This window comes from Syngnathus typhle, linkage group LG7, assembly GCF_033458585.1.
Source record: "Syngnathus typhle isolate RoL2023-S1 ecotype Sweden linkage group LG7, RoL_Styp_1.0, whole genome shotgun sequence".
In the NCBI taxonomy this organism is placed as follows: domain Eukaryota; kingdom Metazoa; phylum Chordata; class Actinopteri; order Syngnathiformes; family Syngnathidae; genus Syngnathus; species Syngnathus typhle.
Genome location: NC_083744.1, coordinates 8736591 through 8757802, shown reverse-complemented (window position 1 = coordinate 8757802; position 21212 = coordinate 8736591). Strand labels below are relative to the sequence as shown.

Below are 21212 nucleotides of genomic sequence, written 5' to 3'. Positions count from 1 at the left end.
TTAAGAGCGTTATGACCTAAATTTATATTGCAGTATCACACTCTCATACTGCAAATTGTAGGCATGGTTCACCAGACAAAATCAAGATCTTCTCATTGCATGATCAACCCCCATACATCAGGGGCTAATAATTGTGCCACACATGATTTGATGGAAAATAATTATTTCTCAATGAGTCCCATACTCAACCCCCCCCCCCCCCCCCCATCTCTTCCAATGACAGCTGGGAAATTGATAAATTGATGGAAAAATATAATACTACAATAATTCATCACTGCATATTTTATGTTTAAAACTGGAGTTCGCGTACCTGAAAAACTGTTCTAAGAAGTCAGCACCATTGCTATCGTTGATTTAAATAACCAAGAAGAAACAAAAATGCACATTGGAAAGGAGTTTTATCTTAGGGGATATTGCGTGATTCCTTTTTGTCACTGGCAATTTAACCATGTGCCAATTTGGCAGACACAATCCAGAATGCACCTCATTAGTAGAACAGCTTCCATGTTTGCTTGAGCAATCAATTGTTTGTTTCTTCATGCACAAATCTTTAATCAGGCCCATTGTAAATCGGTTGTCTTTTCTTGGTCTCTCTATGTTTATTTACTCTGTAAATACAGGACACAAATGCAAATTTACATTTTGTTTGCTGGAAGCATTATGTGTGTACTTCCTGTAAGTATTTTCTTTTTTTTCAATGACATTTTACCTGCTGCTTTGTAAATTGATTTGACAAAGGGAATTTCTGTCCTGTCAAGCAACCCCAGTACTTAATGCTGTTTTGTCTAGCACTGGTTCCTGCTGAGTGTGCTTTTCACTTTTCTGGGCTGACACATGCTAGTTGGTTTGCAGCAAGTAATGAACGGAAACACTCCGTAAAACAAGCTGAAATTTTAAAGATCATCTCAATAGAATCTACTGCATTTTGTGAGCCAAATTCTGACATTTGTAAAAGACAGAGGGACTTTACGTTGTAGTTGCTGCCACTGCCATTTGGGTATGGACCCTTTCACCAACTGTGAATGCAAATTGACAGTTTTTTTTAATGCAGAGCTGAAATCATTGTATGGTGTGCTATTTATTATGTGCTCAACATAGCCTGTATCAAATGCTCCGGAGTTTGGTTAGTCATCATGATTTTGGCTTCAGATATAAAATGTGGAAGGCAAACCTCAGAAAGCAAGGAGTGAACACAGATTAACACAGTCACAAAATGAAAAAACACAAAATTATGTCTGTGATTGAGCCCACGCAAAGAATTGCTCATCTTTTTTTTCCACATGCTTCGACACACTTCTTTATTATGCATGAAACGAATGAATGTTTAGTAAATACTTAACTCCCCGATGAGATAATCTAGTTGTTATGATGGAGTCCCTCGAGCTGAAACCCAAAATGCTTGATAATGATTCTTAGAATTTAAGATCATCTGACTTCCCAGGAAATAATGCTTTATAGCCATATTCTTCCAGGAAAATGCAAAGCGTTTGATAGAAGCAGCTCTAAGGCAGACCAAAGTTTTCTGCCTAATGAGCATTGCATCTACCAGACGTTGGGAGGAATTGTATGCTAATATATCTATGTTAAACTGGGGTGTGTGGGCAAGCTTTGTACATACTGGACGGCTAGAATTTTTTCATTGTAATATGCCAAGAAGTCAGGCCAGAGTCATCTTCTTTTGTCATTTATTGCGGGCTGGCAAGCAACTTTTGGAGTGCATTACTGCCACCCACGCTGGAATATGAAGCCTGCTACTGCATTTAGTGGAGGCTTTGATGCTTTCTGAACAGAGATCTTGAGTGGTACACTGAAGTCCTTTGCAATATGAATAACATCACAAATACCTCTAATGATGATGATTTCCACTCCAAATTGGATTGAATTTTTAACAGTTTTCCCCAAAGTTTAGGTTGAAGTCTTAGTCATTGTATGAGTACAAAACAAACAATTTTAGCTACCAGTGCACATATTTTGGCTAAAATCAATTGTATTGGTTGAGTTTTGCGGCACAGTACCGCACTGGTTAGCACACCCGCCTCACAGTGTGGAGGTTGTGGGTTAGATTCCGGCTCTGGCCTTCCTGTGTGTTCTGCCGGTGCTTGCGTGGGGTTTCTCTGGGTATTCCAAAAACATGCAAGGTCGGTTGGTTGGCCACTTCAAATTGCCAGTAAGTGTGAGTTTGGATGGTTGTTTGTCTCCTGTGTGTGCCCTGCGATTCGCTGGCGACCATTTCAGGGTGTCACTAAAGTCAGCTGAGGTTGTGAGGAAAAGCACTTGGGAAAATCGATGGTTGAGTTCTGATTATAACTTAATCAGAAAACAATTCTTCTGTTATGGTGGTTAAGTCACAATATAGTGCCCCCTTATTGTCCTAGCCACATCTTAATCCCCATACTGTTGTAATACATTAAGCTCATTAAATAATAACCCCTCCTCCACAACAGTTTTAACTGATTCCCAGTCAAATAAGATTTGTAAATGGATGAGTTTGTGGTTTATAGGTCACGGTGCAGTAGATTGTTCCTGAAGGGCATGTGTGGGTGGGTGGTCATAAACCTGACAGAGGCCTGGCTTGATCACTTGAAGCATCCTAGAGTGCCCTAACCTAAGGCTGTGGTAAACACAGAACAGCCACCCACCCCCTTCATGATGACCCATAAATCTGTTCTTGTCTGCAAAGGGATTATGGCCCAAATAGACTAATCTGCTTCTGTGCATTAACGTTCAACCTTATATCTTCCGTCCATTGTTTCAAAAAGTCTCTTCATTGTTTGCAGCTCAAGCCACATTTTTCCCCATCGTTTCTGCATAGTGCAAAGACGAGAAAAAGCTCACAAGAGTATTTCGATATTTTATTTGAGATACTTGAGAAGGAACAGTGCTTGTAAGGGCCACCTGTAATAACAAATGGTTCCCCAAAGTGTAGAAAACATCTAAAAGCAGCAGCGTAGGTGATTTTGTCTTGATTTATTAGTACTCCGCAAATGCCGTAGGGTTATACTTGAAACATAGCCGGAGGTGTTGCAGAGTGAAAAAAATAAGGAATGCGAAGGACAATCTACTCATTTACATCCAGCATCACACAGTGTACATAAATAAATATTTGACTCAGATAAATGTTTTGAGAGCGAAGTCTTCCTCCCAAATGATATTTTTATAATCTTTATCTGCCAGTACAGTTTGTTTGAGCATCGTGGACTGAATACAGATGGGATGTATTAATTTATATCATATCTGGCTTTTTCCACTAATGACTATGTGGTGCAAAGCTGTTTGGAGAAAAAGAAAAAAAAAAATGAAATGGTGACGAGAATTGTTAACCTCACTGTTGTCCTTGTTGTGACCAATACCAATTGTTTTGATTACGATTAAATGACTTGTGAATGGTATCCCAAAATGAAACATTTGTTTCATAACACAGGAATGTGTTTATAATCACGTTTTTTATTTTATATTGGCATTTGTTTTTAAGTTAAGAAAATGGCTGATTTATTTATCTATTTATTTTCTGGATTGAATTTTAAATGAAGTCCTTGTAAATGTAACATGTTTCCAATAAACCAAGCGAGAGGGAAAGAAAAGGTTTACCTCCAGACAGGGGAAACATTTTGAAACACATACTCCAGGAATGTGATGAAGTGAATTTTTGGATGCATTTTTTAGATGCACGTGCCTTCTTTGTGGCTTTTGTGTGTAAACGACTCCAAAAAAGCTTCCAGGAGCATCTTGAGTCTCCCTGCCGTCTGAACTCTACAGGATCAGCCGTCTGGTGAATTGTTGATCTTGTTACTCACATGTGAACGCATGGTTTGGCTGACGATTCACTGTCAGTCAGTCATTTTTCACGCTCATTTTTTTCACTCTGTAGTGAGATAGGCGGTCACACAAATCAATGTTTGTTTTTTTAGCCTTGTCTTGTATAACATTTTAGGATTTCTCAACCTTATATGCGCCTCTTTCCCCTTATTGCAAACACTGAATAGAAATCTTCCCTTAGACATTTGGGGCGGACTAAAAGGAGCTGCTTGAGGCTCAAGACATGCATGTCCTTGTACTATATACGCTCAGTGTTGACTGATGCATAGTGACAGTTGTGTGATATAACCTGCTGGACAAACAGGTCAGGGATTGTACTTGGACTGTCATCAGCGGCACGCAACCACTGAGACTTATCTCCATGGATTGTTGGGTGTTGAATACAAATACTTTTGTAAGCGTCAATGGTCAACCAAAGACATGACAGAGATGACGAAGTTCCTTCTTCCTCCTTCCGGTCCGTCTTGCTCTCTGATCCTTGAGCATTGTGGAGGTCAGCTGCTCTTCTCTGGTGACCTCAATTCCTTAAGGAAAGGTTTCCTGAGACGATGCAGACTCCCTGCCCCCTTTTGGCAGCTGACCTGAAAACAGCTCAGAGTGCGGCTGAGGCTGTGACATTGGTTGTTTGGCGAAACTGCCAATAAGGGCCTGATGTATCCATCCTCCTCCCACCCCCATTGCTTTTTCATCTGATGAAGGACACAGCTCCATCTGTTTCCTGCTACAGAATGCTGCAGTGTTCTCAGTCGTATCAGATGAAGAGGAACGACAAACGGAAGGATGCGTCACTACTTTATTCTTTTGTTATGACAAGTGGTTCTGCTTGAGCGAGAGCTCTGGAAATATTGGCATGTTTGTTAAAGCACTTTGAATGCGGGTGTGAGTCGAGCATCCAAGCAGATAATTAGTCACAAACAACTGATGCATTCTCTCACGGCGCTTCTGCACCAGACTCTGTCATGTCCCATCAATAACCAATAACATCTGAAATTGTTTGATGCAAACACACAGTGTGTGCCTCTCTGCTGGCTATTTCCTTGCCTGTCCATTTCTTTCCACCAGTGTGTCATCCGCTGTTGGGCTCAAACCTCTTGTCATCCTCCAGCACCTGTCATTGCCATTGTCCTCCAGTGAAGACGTGTGCAGCTACACTGACATGTCCTGAGCAGCATTTTCAATGGCACTCTCCCCATGGAGCGGCCGCTTTTGTTTCACCAGCAGTTCTCTCCAGATTTCGGGGCAATCAGAAAGGGGGCATCCATCTTGCAATTCAGAGAGGCGTGGTGCTCTGGGCTTGCTTGGTGTGATAATGGACCACACATGGTCGTGCTCGAGCCTCTCACTGGGACCAGGGACTCGAAGCTTGGGCTCCGGCCTGAGCTCTGGCCATTCTCCATGCAGCTGCCTCAAAGGCCTCTTCTTCTCAGCCTTTTGTCTCAGCCCTTTCACTTAACCTAAGCTCTGCTGGGGCCTTTGTCCTCCTATCTAGGGGGCCTAGTGCATCTGTACCAACTCTGTTTTCTTTACAGCACCTACAATATGCCACCAACAAGAAGTCAGAAAAATGAGAGAGTGGAATTGTTAAGATATTTTAATTTAGCAAGTTTTGCATGATTATCATTGGATAAAACATAATAAATGTAGGTAATTATTAAATTAAGTAAAAACTGCTTAATTTATATATTTATTTATTCTACAGCATGCCCACAACCCTCATGATAAGCGGTATGGAAGTTGAATGAATGAGAGAATTCACATTTATGTACAGAAATAATATTTTTCTAAGTATTTTAAAGTCATGGCATCTTTGCTAGAAAGGCAACAAGCTTGTCTCAATGTGGTACATGTTTTACCTTTGTTAATATTCACAGATCTTTACAATCTGAATCTGCATTATTTAAAATAGCATGAGTCTCCCGTTACAATGAGAGCTTTCCTTTTATTTGTCTTTCTTTTTTATTCTTGTCTGATATGTGAAGTAACAAATCATGCAATGTTACCAGTGAGACTTGAGAAATACTGTCGTAGATTTTAGTGATACATATAAATTTGATGAAAATTCTATCCTGATTGCTCTTCAACTACAGTGAAGAAAGGTTTGATGTATCTGAATTTAGAAATGCACCAGTCAAGTATAACATTCAGTGGTTAATGGTCCTCAAAGTCATCTAAACCACATGGTCCTTTAATATTGTTATTGCCAACCAAAATTACAGTATGGGAGAATATAAAGACTATGGCTTGCTTTAATAGATGCTGTGAAAAAAAAGTTTCTGTTTTATACATCCAGGTCATCGCACTGCCTGTGGTATATAGTTTTAACCAAGTACATGTGCTTTTTAGGTTAGAGATCTGCTGTATTTTATTCTGCTAACATATGTCTGAGCCCTGCAAAATATTTAACCAGCGTTTCCTGGCATCATATTTTAGTTAACAAGATTTTCCCAAATAAGATTTAACTTCTTCGCAATTTTCACAATCCTCATTCATCCCTAGAACGCTTTTTCTTTTCCCAAAACCCAAATGCGTAGAACTGCATCCGACTCGACGGCCACAGCAACTTGATTCATCATTATGCTTCCAAATGCCATAGTGCCAATTCTGAGAAATTATTTGACCTGGACAAGAATTAAATAACGTTAAGATACTACATTATCATATTTTCAGTCAAGTCTGATAAGTGTATTAAATATTTCCAACCTCAATTAGCCACAACTACAGTAGTTCCTGTGAATGTAGAACAATCCCTTGCTTTAGAAAAGATTCAACATGTAAATATGGTCCTCTTTGCAAAAAATGGTAATTAGCCCCCCATGGGAAATGGAACCCATTTAAAACATGAAAAAGCTGTTTTGAGTACATTTCCTGTTTATTCTGGTCCCGTGGGAAGACAGAGCCTTCGCTGCATTAACAGACGGCTTCCACTTAACCGAAACGAGTTTATTATAGCCTCAAGAATCGGTGATGTTCTTCATGACAGACCTCTTTCAGTGTTGGTACAATCTTACCCCAATACTTGCCTATTAGAAATCTCTCACCGATCCATCATTCCTGTTTGAAATATAAACATCATATTATCATTGTGCCCTCCAGTTCAAATCAGTCCAGCGTGTCTCGGAGCAAACGGGAGTTAATGAGGCAGGAATATCAGCCCTCAGTGTTGCATTAGTCCAGTCTGTCATAGAAGGCCCCGAAGGACGACCAGAGCTCCATCAGCAACACTCCACACACTCGTATGTGGGCAGGCTACATGTGCCTTCAATTAAGGGCTAGAAGTGGAGCCCAAATGGGGATGTTTAGCGGAGTGAGTCAGGCTTTAGAGTGACACAAGAACACTGGCCTGTTGTGATAGTATCTAATGAGATCACTCAGAGCTGCATCCTTGAATGCTGCCATTCATTAATGTGAGGCTTCTTTGTATATGCATGCGTGTCCCATTTCACTAAATAAGCTTTCACGCTGTGTTCTGCTGGAAGCCTTGTGGTGGTAAGGGCTAAGCTAAAAGAGATCTGCTCTTCATGGTGGGATGGCTGAAGAATGTGCTTACCAAAGAGCCCATGTTGTTGTTTAGGGTGGCCTTTATTTGATTGTTGTTGCCGGTATATTTTGTGTCTGATTGCAGGTGATTTTTCAGAATTTTCACCAAAACATAGGTTGCTAGGAGTCAGGCACCCAATTCTATTCTGCACTTAGATAGCTTTTTCATCTTTCAACTGAAGATAATTATTTTCATAAAATGACAGGTGTTTTGAATGCTGTGTTTCAAACAAATATAAGATGGCGCTTGCACTAAAGATGTCTTCGCTTTTCCGCTCAACTGGCATTCTCAAAGATTCTTTGGGCACTTAAGCCCCCATACAATAAACATCAGTAAGCGACTGGCCGCTTTGCTGATGTGCTGTGATTTAAGATCATCCTACAGTCCTGCCTTGAGCCCCCTTATTGTAAAAGCTTTGGGAATAAGGATGACAAAAAGGCTGGACTTAACAATCCATTCACTTATTTGTAGCCTCTTTGTATGGACATTCCATCCCACTCTGCTCGTCCCTCCATCTTGTGGGGGTTGCTTGTTGAACCCCTTTTTGGGTCAAACCAGAATACATTACCAGCGCAGTGATGGGCAAGTAAGGAAAGATTCCCTTGACCACAGTGCAGTGCATGGTTCCTTTACACCGAGGTCCCTTGCTATCAGAAAGACAAGCGTAAATACGTGAGGAGGAACAAATCAAACAAATTTATTAGCGTGCAACCAAAAAGGTCAGACCAAGACAAAAAGCCCTCCTGTTGTGAGAGGGCTGATTGTTTAGTAGTACGTCTAACAGAGCCTGGAATATTACCAAAGGATTAGACATGGGTCAGGCTGAGGGTAAACATAAAAGTAGAAGACATTGGGAACAAAAAGCCTCTTCATGTTGGGCCGTGAGGTTTATTGAATTAATCCTATTTGGTTCACATATCTATTTGAATGCTAAAAATGACTAATTGAGACTTAGAAATAACTAATTGAGACTGAGAAATTAGATTTTGTTACTTCTGTCAAGGAGGTCATGTTTTGTTGATGCTTCTTTTTAGTAAATAGGATTACATACACACACACGCACACACACGTACGCGCACAGACACTAAAATGATGAAGCAGGTCTGGATAAAGGTATAATCTTGAGGACTAAATTTATTTTTTAATTTTTATTTTTAATTTAAATTGGTGTTGATCAAAATAATTCAATGCATGATGCTTAAAGTGTAGAGTAAATTTTATTTAAACCCATTAACAAGGGAGGGTGATCCATTAAAGCAAATCAACCCTTGAAACTTTTCATGGCCTTATGTTCTGTACTTTTTTGCCCTGCCCCGCCCCCTGAAAAAAATTAAGTAAAAAAATAATAATATTGAAAAAGAAAAATCTGTAAATCATTATTTGTTGTACCGCGAGTATGTAGAGTCCACTGTACTGTAGATGTGAGTATGGTAAGTAAGTGCAGCTTACTCGCACGAGATTTTTCTTTGGTCTTACTCAAACGAAACACTAAAAGATTGACCAATCCAGGAAGAAAGAATGGAACAATATTCAGCATCACTGATGGTTAAATAGCAGACTTCCACGCAAGCAGCATAGATGACAATGTGAGTGTGAGAGGTTGTCGTCTCGATATGGGCCCAACGGTTGACTGGTAACCAGTCCACGCCGGTGTAGTCCGCCTTTCACTTGAAGTCATTTTAGATAAGCTCCAAACTTCTCGCAGCACTGAACAAGATAAGCGGTACAGATGGATGAATTGTTTGACCTTGAAGAAAATGAAACCATCACACAGACGTACACAGTTACAGATAACGCCTGATTTACAGGGCAGAGGTTTTATTTACTATGCATTAGTTTTGCAGCCTAATCTGAGTTAATACACTAATTATAAAAGTACCTTTCTAAATAGATCTTTGGATGTACTTCCGGTCATCCATTTGAGAAATGGACTCAGAGTTTTGTGAGTCTTGTTAGACGTGAAAGTTCATAGTCAGTCGGGTATTTTTTCCTCACTGTTTGAACAAACAGTTTTTTACTGAGTGGAGGTGCAGGAGTTGTTCAATAACATGGAGCTGTTTGTGAGATTGGCCTGCAGGCATGCCACTGAAAATGTGTGTGTGAGTGTGTGAGCGTGCATGTTTGCACAAGAGCCAATGCCACGCATGGTCCTGTTGTCTGATTTATTGGATGCAATATTCAGAGTATATATCACCCTCCTCCGCTCTGCACAGCGCACCAATGTAATTGGGTCCTATATCTAAAACCATACTTTAACTGTGAAAACTTTGATTTATCTTCTATAATTTCACCTTGAACAGTGATCAAGCATAATGTTAATCTTTATCTTTATTCCAGAAAAGATGGAATAACAGTGTGAGAGGTCACCAAGTGAATCGAAACAGAGCTCTCATAAATCCAGATGTTTGTGGATTCTTGTATTTTTATTTTAGTAATCAAAGTGTCATTGAGCATTAAAAGTTTGCTTCACTTTTTACTTGCTAATGTTTCTTTTTTCAAAGAGTGTAGTGAATTTAAGACTCCTGCTGGCTGTCAGAGAATCAATCAGGTTTTGTGTCCCAGGCAACACTGCACCATGGGATGCAATGTTGGACTGCCAGTATTAAATCCTGCTCTGCCAAACTGGTTGGTTGCTGCTTTTTAGGCAAAGATCAGCATTCATGTCGTGCCCGTCCTTTGTGCTCCCAGTGCCTGATCGTGGATGCTAGACAGCAGCCCGAGACACCGTGTCTCTGTATCCTGTAGTTTTTGTGTCTCCTATGCCATGAAATGTTGTGCGCGAGTGCGTCTTTGAATGATGGCTCCAGTGGATCAATGCAAATATCCTTGAGTGGATGATACTCTAAGATTTCGACATGTACAAGTTCCTGGACCAATTGGGCACATTTTTGCAACAATACCTAATGATTATTGTTTGAAAGAAAAAACTCAGACAATCTCAAATCCACTATACAGAAATAAAATTGGCGCACAAAATTGCCATAGACTCATTCAAAACATTGTGTTAAAATTAAGATTTAGCTTAGTCAAGCATTAGGCCAAAAGAGCTTTCCAGAAACCTTCAGTGAATGAGCTGACACTATGGGCATCCATTGTGCTTTTCAAATATTAAAGATGGGTGGTGAGTCAGACACAGTTGGCAAACCTCCAATTGATTTCCCACCTGCATGATCTCTTTTCATAAACAATTTATTCAGTGGAGAACTTATCAACAGTGCTTCTCCTTGCTTCAGCCAATTAGTGCACAATGTTTTTCCCGAGCTGCTTCCAACCTTGCATTATCAGGCAGCACTGCGGATTAGCGGCGCAAACAATACATGAGTTTGTCGAGAAATATTTGACGGAAAAATGTGCTTTCATTTTGCTTCAACTTGTTTGACTGTTTTTTTTTAAGCGCTTGCTAAAATGATGGCAAAATTAGGTCATTTTGTGGATGCTGCAAGAAGAGTATCAGACCTCAACATCGGAACAACAGACTGGTTGCTTCCCTTTGTGGGCTTTATTGTTGGTCACATTGTGTACCCATTCTCTAAAAATAATGAGCTGAGGAAATGTTTGAAACGTTTTAAGGTTTACCACAGGAATCTCAATTATTGTGCACTACATTTGCATGATGTTTTCAACCACAGAAGGTGCATGTGATTGCACAAGAGTTATGTTTTTCCTTAAATAGGTGGCTCATATGTCCTTCTGCATCTGACAGTACTTTTGTATAACTTATACATTCACAGTCATCCGTTCACAGTTGATTCAAACTTTGAAATGAGGGAAATGTCTTCTGGATAGTGTCCACCTATAACCGCTTTAAATGACTTTATATGAGTCCTTATGGATTTCTGCTTGTACATATGCGCCAATGTTAATGTTATTATTGTCTGACACTCTTAACAGATTGAGCCACAAAATAGGTCTCAGGATCCTCTTGTTTGTATGTGAACAAGCACTCGGTTAGGCAAAGAATGTGCTCCTGCCTCGAAAGAAAAAGGTTTTAAGTGCACAGAGAAGTCTCTGTAGCTGAGAGTCAATCGCTTTCCCCATCTGGGCTTTTACGGGTAGAAGAGCACGGCCTGATCATCAATTTCTGCTTAGCTACCAGCCGTTTAGTGATTTGTGTTGCGACTCATTTAGAGATATTGTTGCAATGTTGGTTCTGAGGTTACTACTGTGTTCTTCTCTAAAGTCTGGTCTTCTATTTCTGTTAGACACAGGTGCTCGCTCGCCAGCCCAATACAGTGTAAGTAAAGAGCCAATCGAAGACTTGTACCTCATGCAAGATGACTCAGGAAACCAAAGCTATAAACACAATTGGGTTTTGACACACTGGCACGGGCTTTTGTCTTTACTTTGTTGCCAGAAAATGCAGTGAGGTTTTGTGGCAATACATAACTCACTGGCTTCTCCGTGCTACACAATGGAAAGAGACCACGTCTGACTCTGAAACGGCCTTAAGATGTAATTGAATCGTATTGCCTCTTATGTGAGCATAATAAAGATTTTTCTTGACAAATGGGCTGGATAAAATAGCTTGGCATATATTAGTCATATCGTGGTGTAGTGTGCTTTTGAGTATTCTGGTGGAAGCTTATGTGATGACATTCAAGACATTTCCATTACATCTCCCCTGACTAATTCTACTCCCCTTTCCAACATCTTGAGGCACGAAGGTCTTTACATCCTTTTGATTCATCATCAAGTACAAGCTTCTACTTGGTTAATTTAAGACTTTTTGCGCTTTGATGGTTAGTACACCCGCCGCTTCACAACTAGCTTCTCAGAAACCTTCTGGCATTGTAATGTGGCAGATGTGGCGGTTGCAGCCCGAATTAAGTGTTATGTTTCAAATCCCCACGGTGGGAGAGGATTGTTTTTGTTTTTTGTGTGAGTGCATGCATGGGTGTGTTCTACCATGCACATTAAGCCAATATAAATGGTTGCTCTGTTGAAAATTGGGCTAATGTGCATGTAGTTTCATGTTTTCCATAATGAATTGTTTTTGCACCCAGCTCTCTTTGAGCTAATTGACATTGTTAATTGCGAGGGTCTCTGGTGCACGTTACAAGCCCGATCAGGTGCTCTTGGCTTGCTCTCACTTGTCATGTCCCATCTGTCCCACCTAATTATAACACTCGTGTTAAGCTCGAGTACTCTACCTTCCCTTTGAGGAGGCTCATGCTGATGCTTTGAAATCATCTGAGCTGCCATGTTCCAGGGAAGCAGAGGTCACCTGTCAGACACTGCACTGTTTGTCAGGGAAGATGGAATAAAAATGGAAGGACTCCTGCTGTGCCTTTCTGTTCCCCTCGCCTGACCCCTGCTGACTTCCCCCCACCCTTTTCCAGTCCACTGACACTCACACAGCTTGCGGCTGATGTACCATCTTTGAATCAGGTCAAAGAGGTTCATCCCTAACAGAGGAAAAGTCAAACTGGCTCCTTATTTAGCATCCTTGCCTGTTGATAGAAGCTCAAAGTACATGTTTGGGTTTACCCTTTTGTTTAGAATTGCCTTCAAGTGTGTAGATCATTCCATTGAAGCTTTTTAAACATGTAATCCTCTGCATTTGGCAGGAAAATAACTGTTGACCATCACCACATCATCTTCTCTATAAAACTGATTCCTGCCATTGTGGCATTTCCCTACTGTGTGCTTGTATTTGTTTGTGGTCGTGGGTGTGGCGCTCTTGCCAAATCCCAAAGTGCACCGCTGTAAGTGCTGTGGCTCCAGTGGCAAAGCTGTCTAGAATTTGAGGTGCAACCTTGGTGAGTTTCTGTTTGTGAAAGCTTCCTGACCCACTCCCTCACCCGTTAGAACATGCTGCTTTTTTCTTTAATAGTCTTTTAGTCTGTAGTGCACCCTTGGAGAATCCACAGGAAGATGTGTTTAACAATTTTGAGAGCTCTATAAATTGAAAATGTCAGGCCAATAAAGTTGCCTGGCAGTGAAGCAGTTTGACTTTAATTGAACTGACATACATGTCAAGGTTCAACATTGCATTTAATGTAAATGTAATTTACCCGTCCACAGTGTGGACCACATCACTTATTTTAGCACAAAGTTGATTTTAAACCTTTTTTTCCCCTCCCTCTCTCTTTCTCCACAGCCGTGCAATCAAGACCAATCAGGACCTGCTCTCAGAAACGCCGTGGACAAATATCTTTTATGATGACTTCTGGGGCACATTGCTCACGCACAGTGGGAGCCACAAGTCTTACCGGCCACTCTGTACCCTCTCCTTCCGCCTCAATCATGCTGCTGGCGGACTGGATCCTTGGGGTTACCACCTGGTGAATGTGGCTCTCCACGGGGCGGTGACTGGCCTTTTCACACGGCTGGCTCACCTGCTGCTCGGAGGAGGCTTATGGTGCCTCCTAGCTGGGCTGCTCTTTGCCTCTCACCCCATCCACACCGAGGCGGTGGCGGGTGTCGTGGGGCGCGCCGATGAAGGAGCTGCCTTCTTCTTCTTGCTGTCCCTGCTATGTTACATTCGTTACTGTAAACTGCAGGGCGACGCTGGAGCTCTGCAGCCTCTAGCATGGTTCCTTGGCAGTTTGGGTTGTGCTGCGTGCAGCATGCTGTGGAAGGAGCTGGGAGTGACCGTGCTGGCCTTATCGGCGCTTTATGACATCTGCGTCTTGCACAGGCTCAAACTGCGACAGATTCTCATTCTTCTCTATAAGGTAAACATGTTCCCCCTTTGTAATGTTGCTTATTCACAAAGTCTGATTTCACAATCAAGTAGAACAACACCTGTCGAGATATGAAACAGAATTGGGACCACACAATGTGATTGCGATTTCATTCGGGCCTTTCCAATGATATCTGTTTTATGGGATCAAAGGAACTTTGCTCTCTAGCTAAAACAAACTGAAGACTGCAGCAAAACACAAATGTCAGGAAAACATATAAATATTTAAACATTGCTGTTTTCGCAATACAAATCACAACTGTCGACATGCTGTAAACCCTTAAGTAAAAATATTTTTATAAAATCCAATATTGGGAGTTGTTGATGTACAAGAAGGCAGGGAATTCCAAACAAAATTTGATAAATTGAAATGTACTTTTTTGTTCAATTTTCAAGCACTTAACATATCATAATGGCATGGACTTTTTTGATTTCATCATTCAAACGGCTTGTGGATACTATTTGACTGGTTACCTCTACAATCTTAGAATTAAACAGATGTTTCATATTGGTGCCACCAGATTGGTCAAGTCCTATTTAGCTCCAATTCGTATGACTGTGCTCAGTCATATATTTTTTGGGGGGGGTTCTTGAGACATGACTAGTAGATTAACCCGTCATCTGTTTAATGGCATACCTTCCTTGCCCTGATTACTGTGAAACTGTGTTTTGTTAAAATGACTCATGATAGCATTAATCTAGTGATTAATGAAGTGGTTCGTGTGTAATCACTTGAGAAATAATAACATTCCAATACAGCGATTGCTTAAGATAATAGGCCAGTGAAAAATAAATTTTATTTTGAAACAACAGAATATCACGCCACTATTGTCCCTGAAGCACCCGTCTCGAGTATTTACTGTTGTCTGTCTAAGATGGCTACGCTTTGCCGCACATCGGAATAAAATTCAGTGGGGCGTGTGCATAAATGACACCAAGGTGTTTTTGAAGAGCTGCTACATAATAAATGCACACATCTGGCATGTGTAAGCAAAGAACACAAAATGGAAGGCACCCAGCAGAGATTACCAAAGAGGAAATGTTTTAGCTGGAAAAAAATTTAACATTTATCGTTTCAGTGTTTTGCATAGTGTGGAAACAAAGACGCTCCCTGATGACCTTCATTATTGAAGTGCTATCTGACTTTGTGTGTCCTCGGTAAGACGCTCTACTTTGAACTGCACACACAGACAGCTTTTTTTCTTATTAGTTGCAATTCAAATAAAGTGTTACTGATTTTTTTCAACATTTCCTGAAAAAAAGATACCCACTGTTTTATTTCTGGAGCAGCTCAGGCCCTTGTGTGTGTATTTTTGCCATTGTGGGTCAATCATTTGACAGGGTGTCCCCAGAGCCAGATTGATTTCTTAAATCTCACCATGCTGTCTTATTGCACTGATATTGACTTTTGAGTTTGACTAAAAGATTGTGTTGCAGTTGGGAGCGTTTCCACATGACACGTTTTCAACAACAGGAGAGATTGTGACAGTGTCGCTATGACTGTTTTCACCTTGGTCGTGCGTGTCATTGCGTCCAAATTTGGTGGCAATTAAATATCTTCAATAAAAAATAAATTATGCATGTGATGTAGAGAAAAAGTGATGTTATAGCTCACATTGTGTACGTTGCTTTGAGAGGCACAATCTGTGGCTTGTCAGATACTTTTGGAAAAAAAAACTGCTTCTCATTGTGTATAGGGAGAGCTATAAATCAATTGTGAGAGTGAGGATTGCTTAAAGTTGTGTTGACTGACATTTGTCATTATGAGAACACGTTATTTTACGACATCACAGATATATAAAAAAAAAAAATCTAAACAGAGAGCTGTCATCATCTCCAAAGTGGTTTTCTTTTCTGCCTGTCTTCTTCCATGTAGGCCACACATTTCTCAAAGCAAATGCATCAATGACAAAAGTGCATTGTAACATTTATGACCAGTAATAAGATTCACTACAGACTTTTATTTCTGCCTTCTAAGTGGATTGAATTTTTCTTTTTTTCCTGGTCAGACTGCAGCGTCTGGCTATATGCGAGACTGACAGACCGCAGTGATTTGGCGCTGTCTTTTATTACACTGCTCCTCACTCAGCTGAAGTAGCTTGACATTTAACTCTGCGAATGGTAGAAGAGGTCTGCTTATCTGATTATGTCCCTCAGTCAATTACAGTAGTGGTTTATATCAGATGCAAATCTTTCAAAGGACCATTGTAGCTTCTGTAATAAAAATTGTTCAGAGCATTATTTGAGAGCACCTTTCATGCTGCATGTCAAAGCCATTCCCTTTTTTGTCAAAAAGGGGCATGTGTGAAAGCAAATAGTAAAGTAAAAAAATAATCTAGTAAAAACCTTATATCTGATACCTGACAGTCTGAAAAGGTAATAATTGCTTGTCTTGTGATTTATATCCAGCATCTTTCTGTCACCCGTGTAAGGTTCAGCTTGTGTTGCCTTCTCTACACTTGCTGTCTCCGTGTGTCATCAAATCAAGCGGATGTGCTAGTGTGCTGGATTAAAGCTTAGCCATGTGCTGAGTTGCTTGTAGGCCCTGACTTTATAGTCTAAGTGCGCCATATTAAGTGTTTGTGGAAAAACATGCACTTCCTTAAATATTTTCTGTCTACTAAAATGCCTTCCAAAAATTGGAAGTGATGCTTTTGACTCAGATCATACAATGTTCTTGCCATTGCATACTGGAATATATTTGGTTTGTTGATTATGATGAAAAAATGCAAAGTAGCCTACACATACTTTGATTATAGATAAAGCAATACCTAATTGGGTGTGTAGTTCTGATTAAACCGTTCTACTGTTTTAGTCTTTTTGTCTGGTGTTGCAGCTTCAGATGAAATCAAAGAGTCAAGTTTTGTAGAATTTTCCCACATTGCTCTAAATTCCTTGTAGAAAGCTTGTGAGGCGCAGTGGAGGCCTGAGGGGCTGACATTCTTGTGATGAACTATGATGACAACTCTTTGAAAACATGATATGTGAAATTTGATGCTTTGAAAGTAGAACCTGGATAAAGAACGATGATGCTGGTGATGTCATGTCAGCAGAAAAATCTATTAGTGCAACTCACCATTTATCATCAGAGAAAGTGGAGAAGTTGGTCTGAGAAGACTTTTGTCTGTCTGCTGACCCAGACTCTGAAAAAATAATTTCTAAATCTGGGCCCAGATCCAGCTGGCCTTCAGTGAATGTCAAACTGACATGCTTTATCTTTTTACACCTCACATTTTCTGTTCACACTTTGGTTGTTAGTACAAGGTCACTGCTAGAGGTGTGTGTGTGTGTGTGAATTTACAGACAGAGGTTACTTGGGCTGTGGTGGACCATAATCACTTTCACATTGGTATTCTATGATTAATACAGTGTTTGTTGCTTTTTATTCGGCTTTTGGCAAATATTAGGACCGGCCTTAACAAGGGGGTTATGAGAGAAGCATAATTAGTTACATAACCTGATCAAACTTGCATTTTTAATAATGATGTAAATTTGACTACACTCGTGTAACTTTTTAAAATGCAAAAAGCATTTGTGAAATGCTGCATGACTTTTGCATTACACACTTTGGCTTTTAGTTTGTAAAATTCAAGCATGAACTTTTTTGTTTTTACGTTTCCTTAGCAGTGGTTAACTTCTTTTTACTCTGGAAATACAGTTATGAAGCTAGACATGTTATTTATGGGCTGCCTACAGGTTTTACGATGCTAACAGTTTGACCTTGCATATTCCTCTTATTTCTACTACCTACTTTCTAAAGGGGTAAATGTTTGACAATCCAAGAAAATCCGAAATCATCCAGTATTCTTTAATTTGTCCTCAGCCTTAAACTCCTACAGTATCCCACTGAGCGACAAACAATTGGAAGTGTTTGAAAAGGCAGCAAATGTTGCCTTCTCATCAGGGTTAAATGGTCCCAAACAGTTGCCGGATGTTACCCTATAGTACTTACTACTCTTGTCTACGATAAAATGATAAGCACAATATTTTTTTTTATCTTAAAAAGAAATACAGCCCACATAGGCATTATATTCTCACCTGAGGCTTTACACATGCTCTTTCAGGCTCTGGTGGCTTCTACCAGTGTGATAGATCATGCTCAGCAAGTGACCCATGCCCTCAGCCACTTGCGTCCTTCATGGAGACACACTTCACTGCTTCTGTTCGTGAGAGCAAGATGGGGGTGCATAATGGAAACTCATAAATGGAAAAACAAAAGTGGGCTTAGCTTGTACAGAATGGATATTGAAGTGGGTTCCTTTCCAATGAATTCATCCTGAATTATTTCCACTGGCAGCGGATAGGTCGGCTCTTTGGATCTGTGTATGTCAGAGCTCTGCATCAAGTGCAACTTCTGCAGTGGAAAGTGACTTAAACTTGCCAATGCACCCGACCGACTTTACCACTTCAAATGGAAGGTCAAAATAGAAAACAAAAGATTGGAAGATTTAAAAAAAGAAACTTTACAAGGCTGGAGATAATTCACATTGTTGCAGCTGTAGTCTTTTTATAGCAAGGCTGTCTGAGAATCAATCGCAGTGGGTTATGCAAGACCTCAGTCACAGATTGTAACGTCCCACGTCAACAGTGTCCCACAGCACTAATCCACTGGTTGTCTAGTTTTTGTAAAATCTCTAAAATCTTTAATCTTCCACAGGGGATCATGATCAGTGAAGCAATTACTATAATTACATTTATTATAATTGAGGCACACTTCAATGGGAAATTGGTCTCAATTCAAATTCAATTCAACATTTGCAGATGACAATGACATGGATGACTTTATAGAAGAGGTATTCTGCACACAGTTCACAAAATGTGGCTCACTCTGGTTTGGTTTGCCCTATTTTTGGTCCCACTATAAATGGTCCAGTCTGGACAGCAATACAGTCTAAAATACCAGTTTCTATAAAAGCTCACACCTTGTTCATCCTGAAGAAATCTCGTTATGCTTTGGTTATATTTCTTCATTTTGTTTTACGTGATGAATGAACTTAGTCCTCAGGGAGTTCTATTCAGTGATATGTTGAATTTGACTCTTATTATAAATATACTTAAGTTGAGTTACAGAAGTTGTGCAATTTTGACAACCTTATTAATTAATTCTCGACATATGTTGGGGATCACAATAGAATGTGAGTGAGTGATCGTGATCTATAAATTGCCATTAAAATGTTTGTGATTGACAGAGATTATTATTTATTGGATGATCCACTTTGGAATAGCTGCTGAAGGCTGAGTATTCCAGCTACCTCATTAAGTTGGTTCTATGCTGCAGTGCTGGAACAGTGCAGCAATAATTCCCTGTGGGACTGCTGTTGGAAAGGACATCAGCACTTCTCAGCGGTGGTCTTATCTGCATTGTTGACTCTTGCAGCAAAGTAGAGGGGAATAAATGGTGAAAAAGGATGATAATAAAAAATGAGCTGCTGGAAGGAATTTGTGCTAGTTTGGCGGACTTATTCACATGTGACGGCATGAAGACGATGAAGCAAGCCTTAATAAATACGTTGTCTCAATGTGCTGACTTTGATATACACGCACACCAGAGATAAAATGTTTAAGAAGACACTGCTCAAAGTGGATTTGGCGGAAGTGTGGCTAGTAATTAAACTGTCCAAGTTTCTGCCAAATCATTTGTAAATGATAAACTATCTTTTTTGCTACTTCTTTTGTCTCCTTTTTAATATGGGGACCTTTGCATGAACAGCAATGAAAAATACGTCTCGCTGAACTGTGTTTTTTCTTGTTAAAACCAGCATAAAAATTCTCAGATGTACAGAGAAATGTACAAAGACTCATCAGTACAGAATTCAAATAGGCCCCCACTAGGTGTGGAACGAATGGGTCCAAAAATGTTCTACCCACTCCAAACCGAAATCTTAACAACCTATTTTGAAGAAAAAGCAAATTTCAGCATGAGAAAACAATAACTGGTACAACTTGTTGCCTACCCGATCATTTTCTTGTGCACTCAGGCATGAAAAGATGTGACAGGACTGTGAGTGATGTCATGGTAATATTTAGTGCTGCAGATCCATTAGTGTTTCCGCCTTCCTGCCTTCAGATGACCGTAGGGCTCGTATCTATAAATCGTTCTTCCCAACCACCTGTAGCCTGCTTTATTGACATTTACGAGACAGAATTATCATAACTTTTGCATCAAATGCAAACAATGATTGAATAAATGCAAGCATCTCTCACAGTTGTTTCTTCCATTTGCTTTAGTTTCTTGGTTCCACTTTTTTCTCAGTTAACATTAATTTAAATGTGTGGACACGATCGCTGGCCTTCACTCAGTGCTCATGTCTTTATTGTGCACATTGGACTGATTATCACAGCGGTAAAACAAAACCACACGGGGCTCGTCTACACATAAGTAGTGGAAAGAATTCTCCTCCACAATCGGGCAATAAAGTTGAAGTGGAATGAATTTTCTGTAGCCTTGCTTAAAGTTTTCTTTTTCTGTGATCAACGTTTGATCTTGTAAAAAAATAAACACATAACTCATAACGGGACTGGTGAATCTGGGGCCAAGTGCCAACAAACAATGTGATGTAATCGTGTAATATATTAAAAAGCACTATTGTGTACTCTTTACATAGATTTGTATACTCAATAGAAAAACACACCAAAGAAATGTTTTTAGAATTACTTCTATTTGAGTGGACCTGACATTGGCTTCATATTTTTAGGAATGCTTCTAAAATGTGTCACAGAAGATGGAATAACAAAATATTTTCCAGAATAGGCAGCTTCATCAAAGTCAAATTGTGACATTAAGTATAAATCCAAGCATAGAAACACGTACAGTGACAAAATGACAATAACACCACATGAAGCTTGATGAAATAACATACAGCTCTCCAGCAAGCACTGCACAGCACATCTAGTACTTGATTACTAAAACATTATATTTTACTACTGTATCATATTGCTATGTTATTGCCATACTCCTCCATGGCCCCAGAAGGGACCCGCCCCCCTCCTTGCTAAAAAGGAGCAACACCATGAGGAGACATCGCAAATCATGGTGCCAGAGCATCTGGGAGCTTTTCTCCAATCCGCAGATTGCATGTAGAAGTAAGTTATCATGTCTTGGTGGGTGGCCAAAGTGGCATGCAGACGTGTCAGCTCACAAAGAGCTCTGCTACCACAACTTGAAACGTTTCT

The 21212-nt window shown here is 40.1% G+C and overlaps 1 protein-coding gene across 2 annotated transcripts in view; it reads left to right on the top strand.

The window, feature by feature from the left end:
• tmtc2b (transmembrane O-mannosyltransferase targeting cadherins 2b) overlaps positions 1–21212 on the top strand; it is a 64150-nt gene that overhangs the window by 14973 nt on the left and 27965 nt on the right. The window contains exon 2 of one of the 2 annotated variants that reach the window (XM_061283583.1): positions 13455–14031. The exons of the other annotated variant lie outside the window; for it this stretch is intronic. Within the exon in view, the coding sequence (XP_061139567.1) occupies positions 13455–14031 (577 nt within the window). The remainder of the gene's footprint in view (positions 1–13454; positions 14032–21212) is intronic. 2 annotated transcript variants of the gene reach the window in all.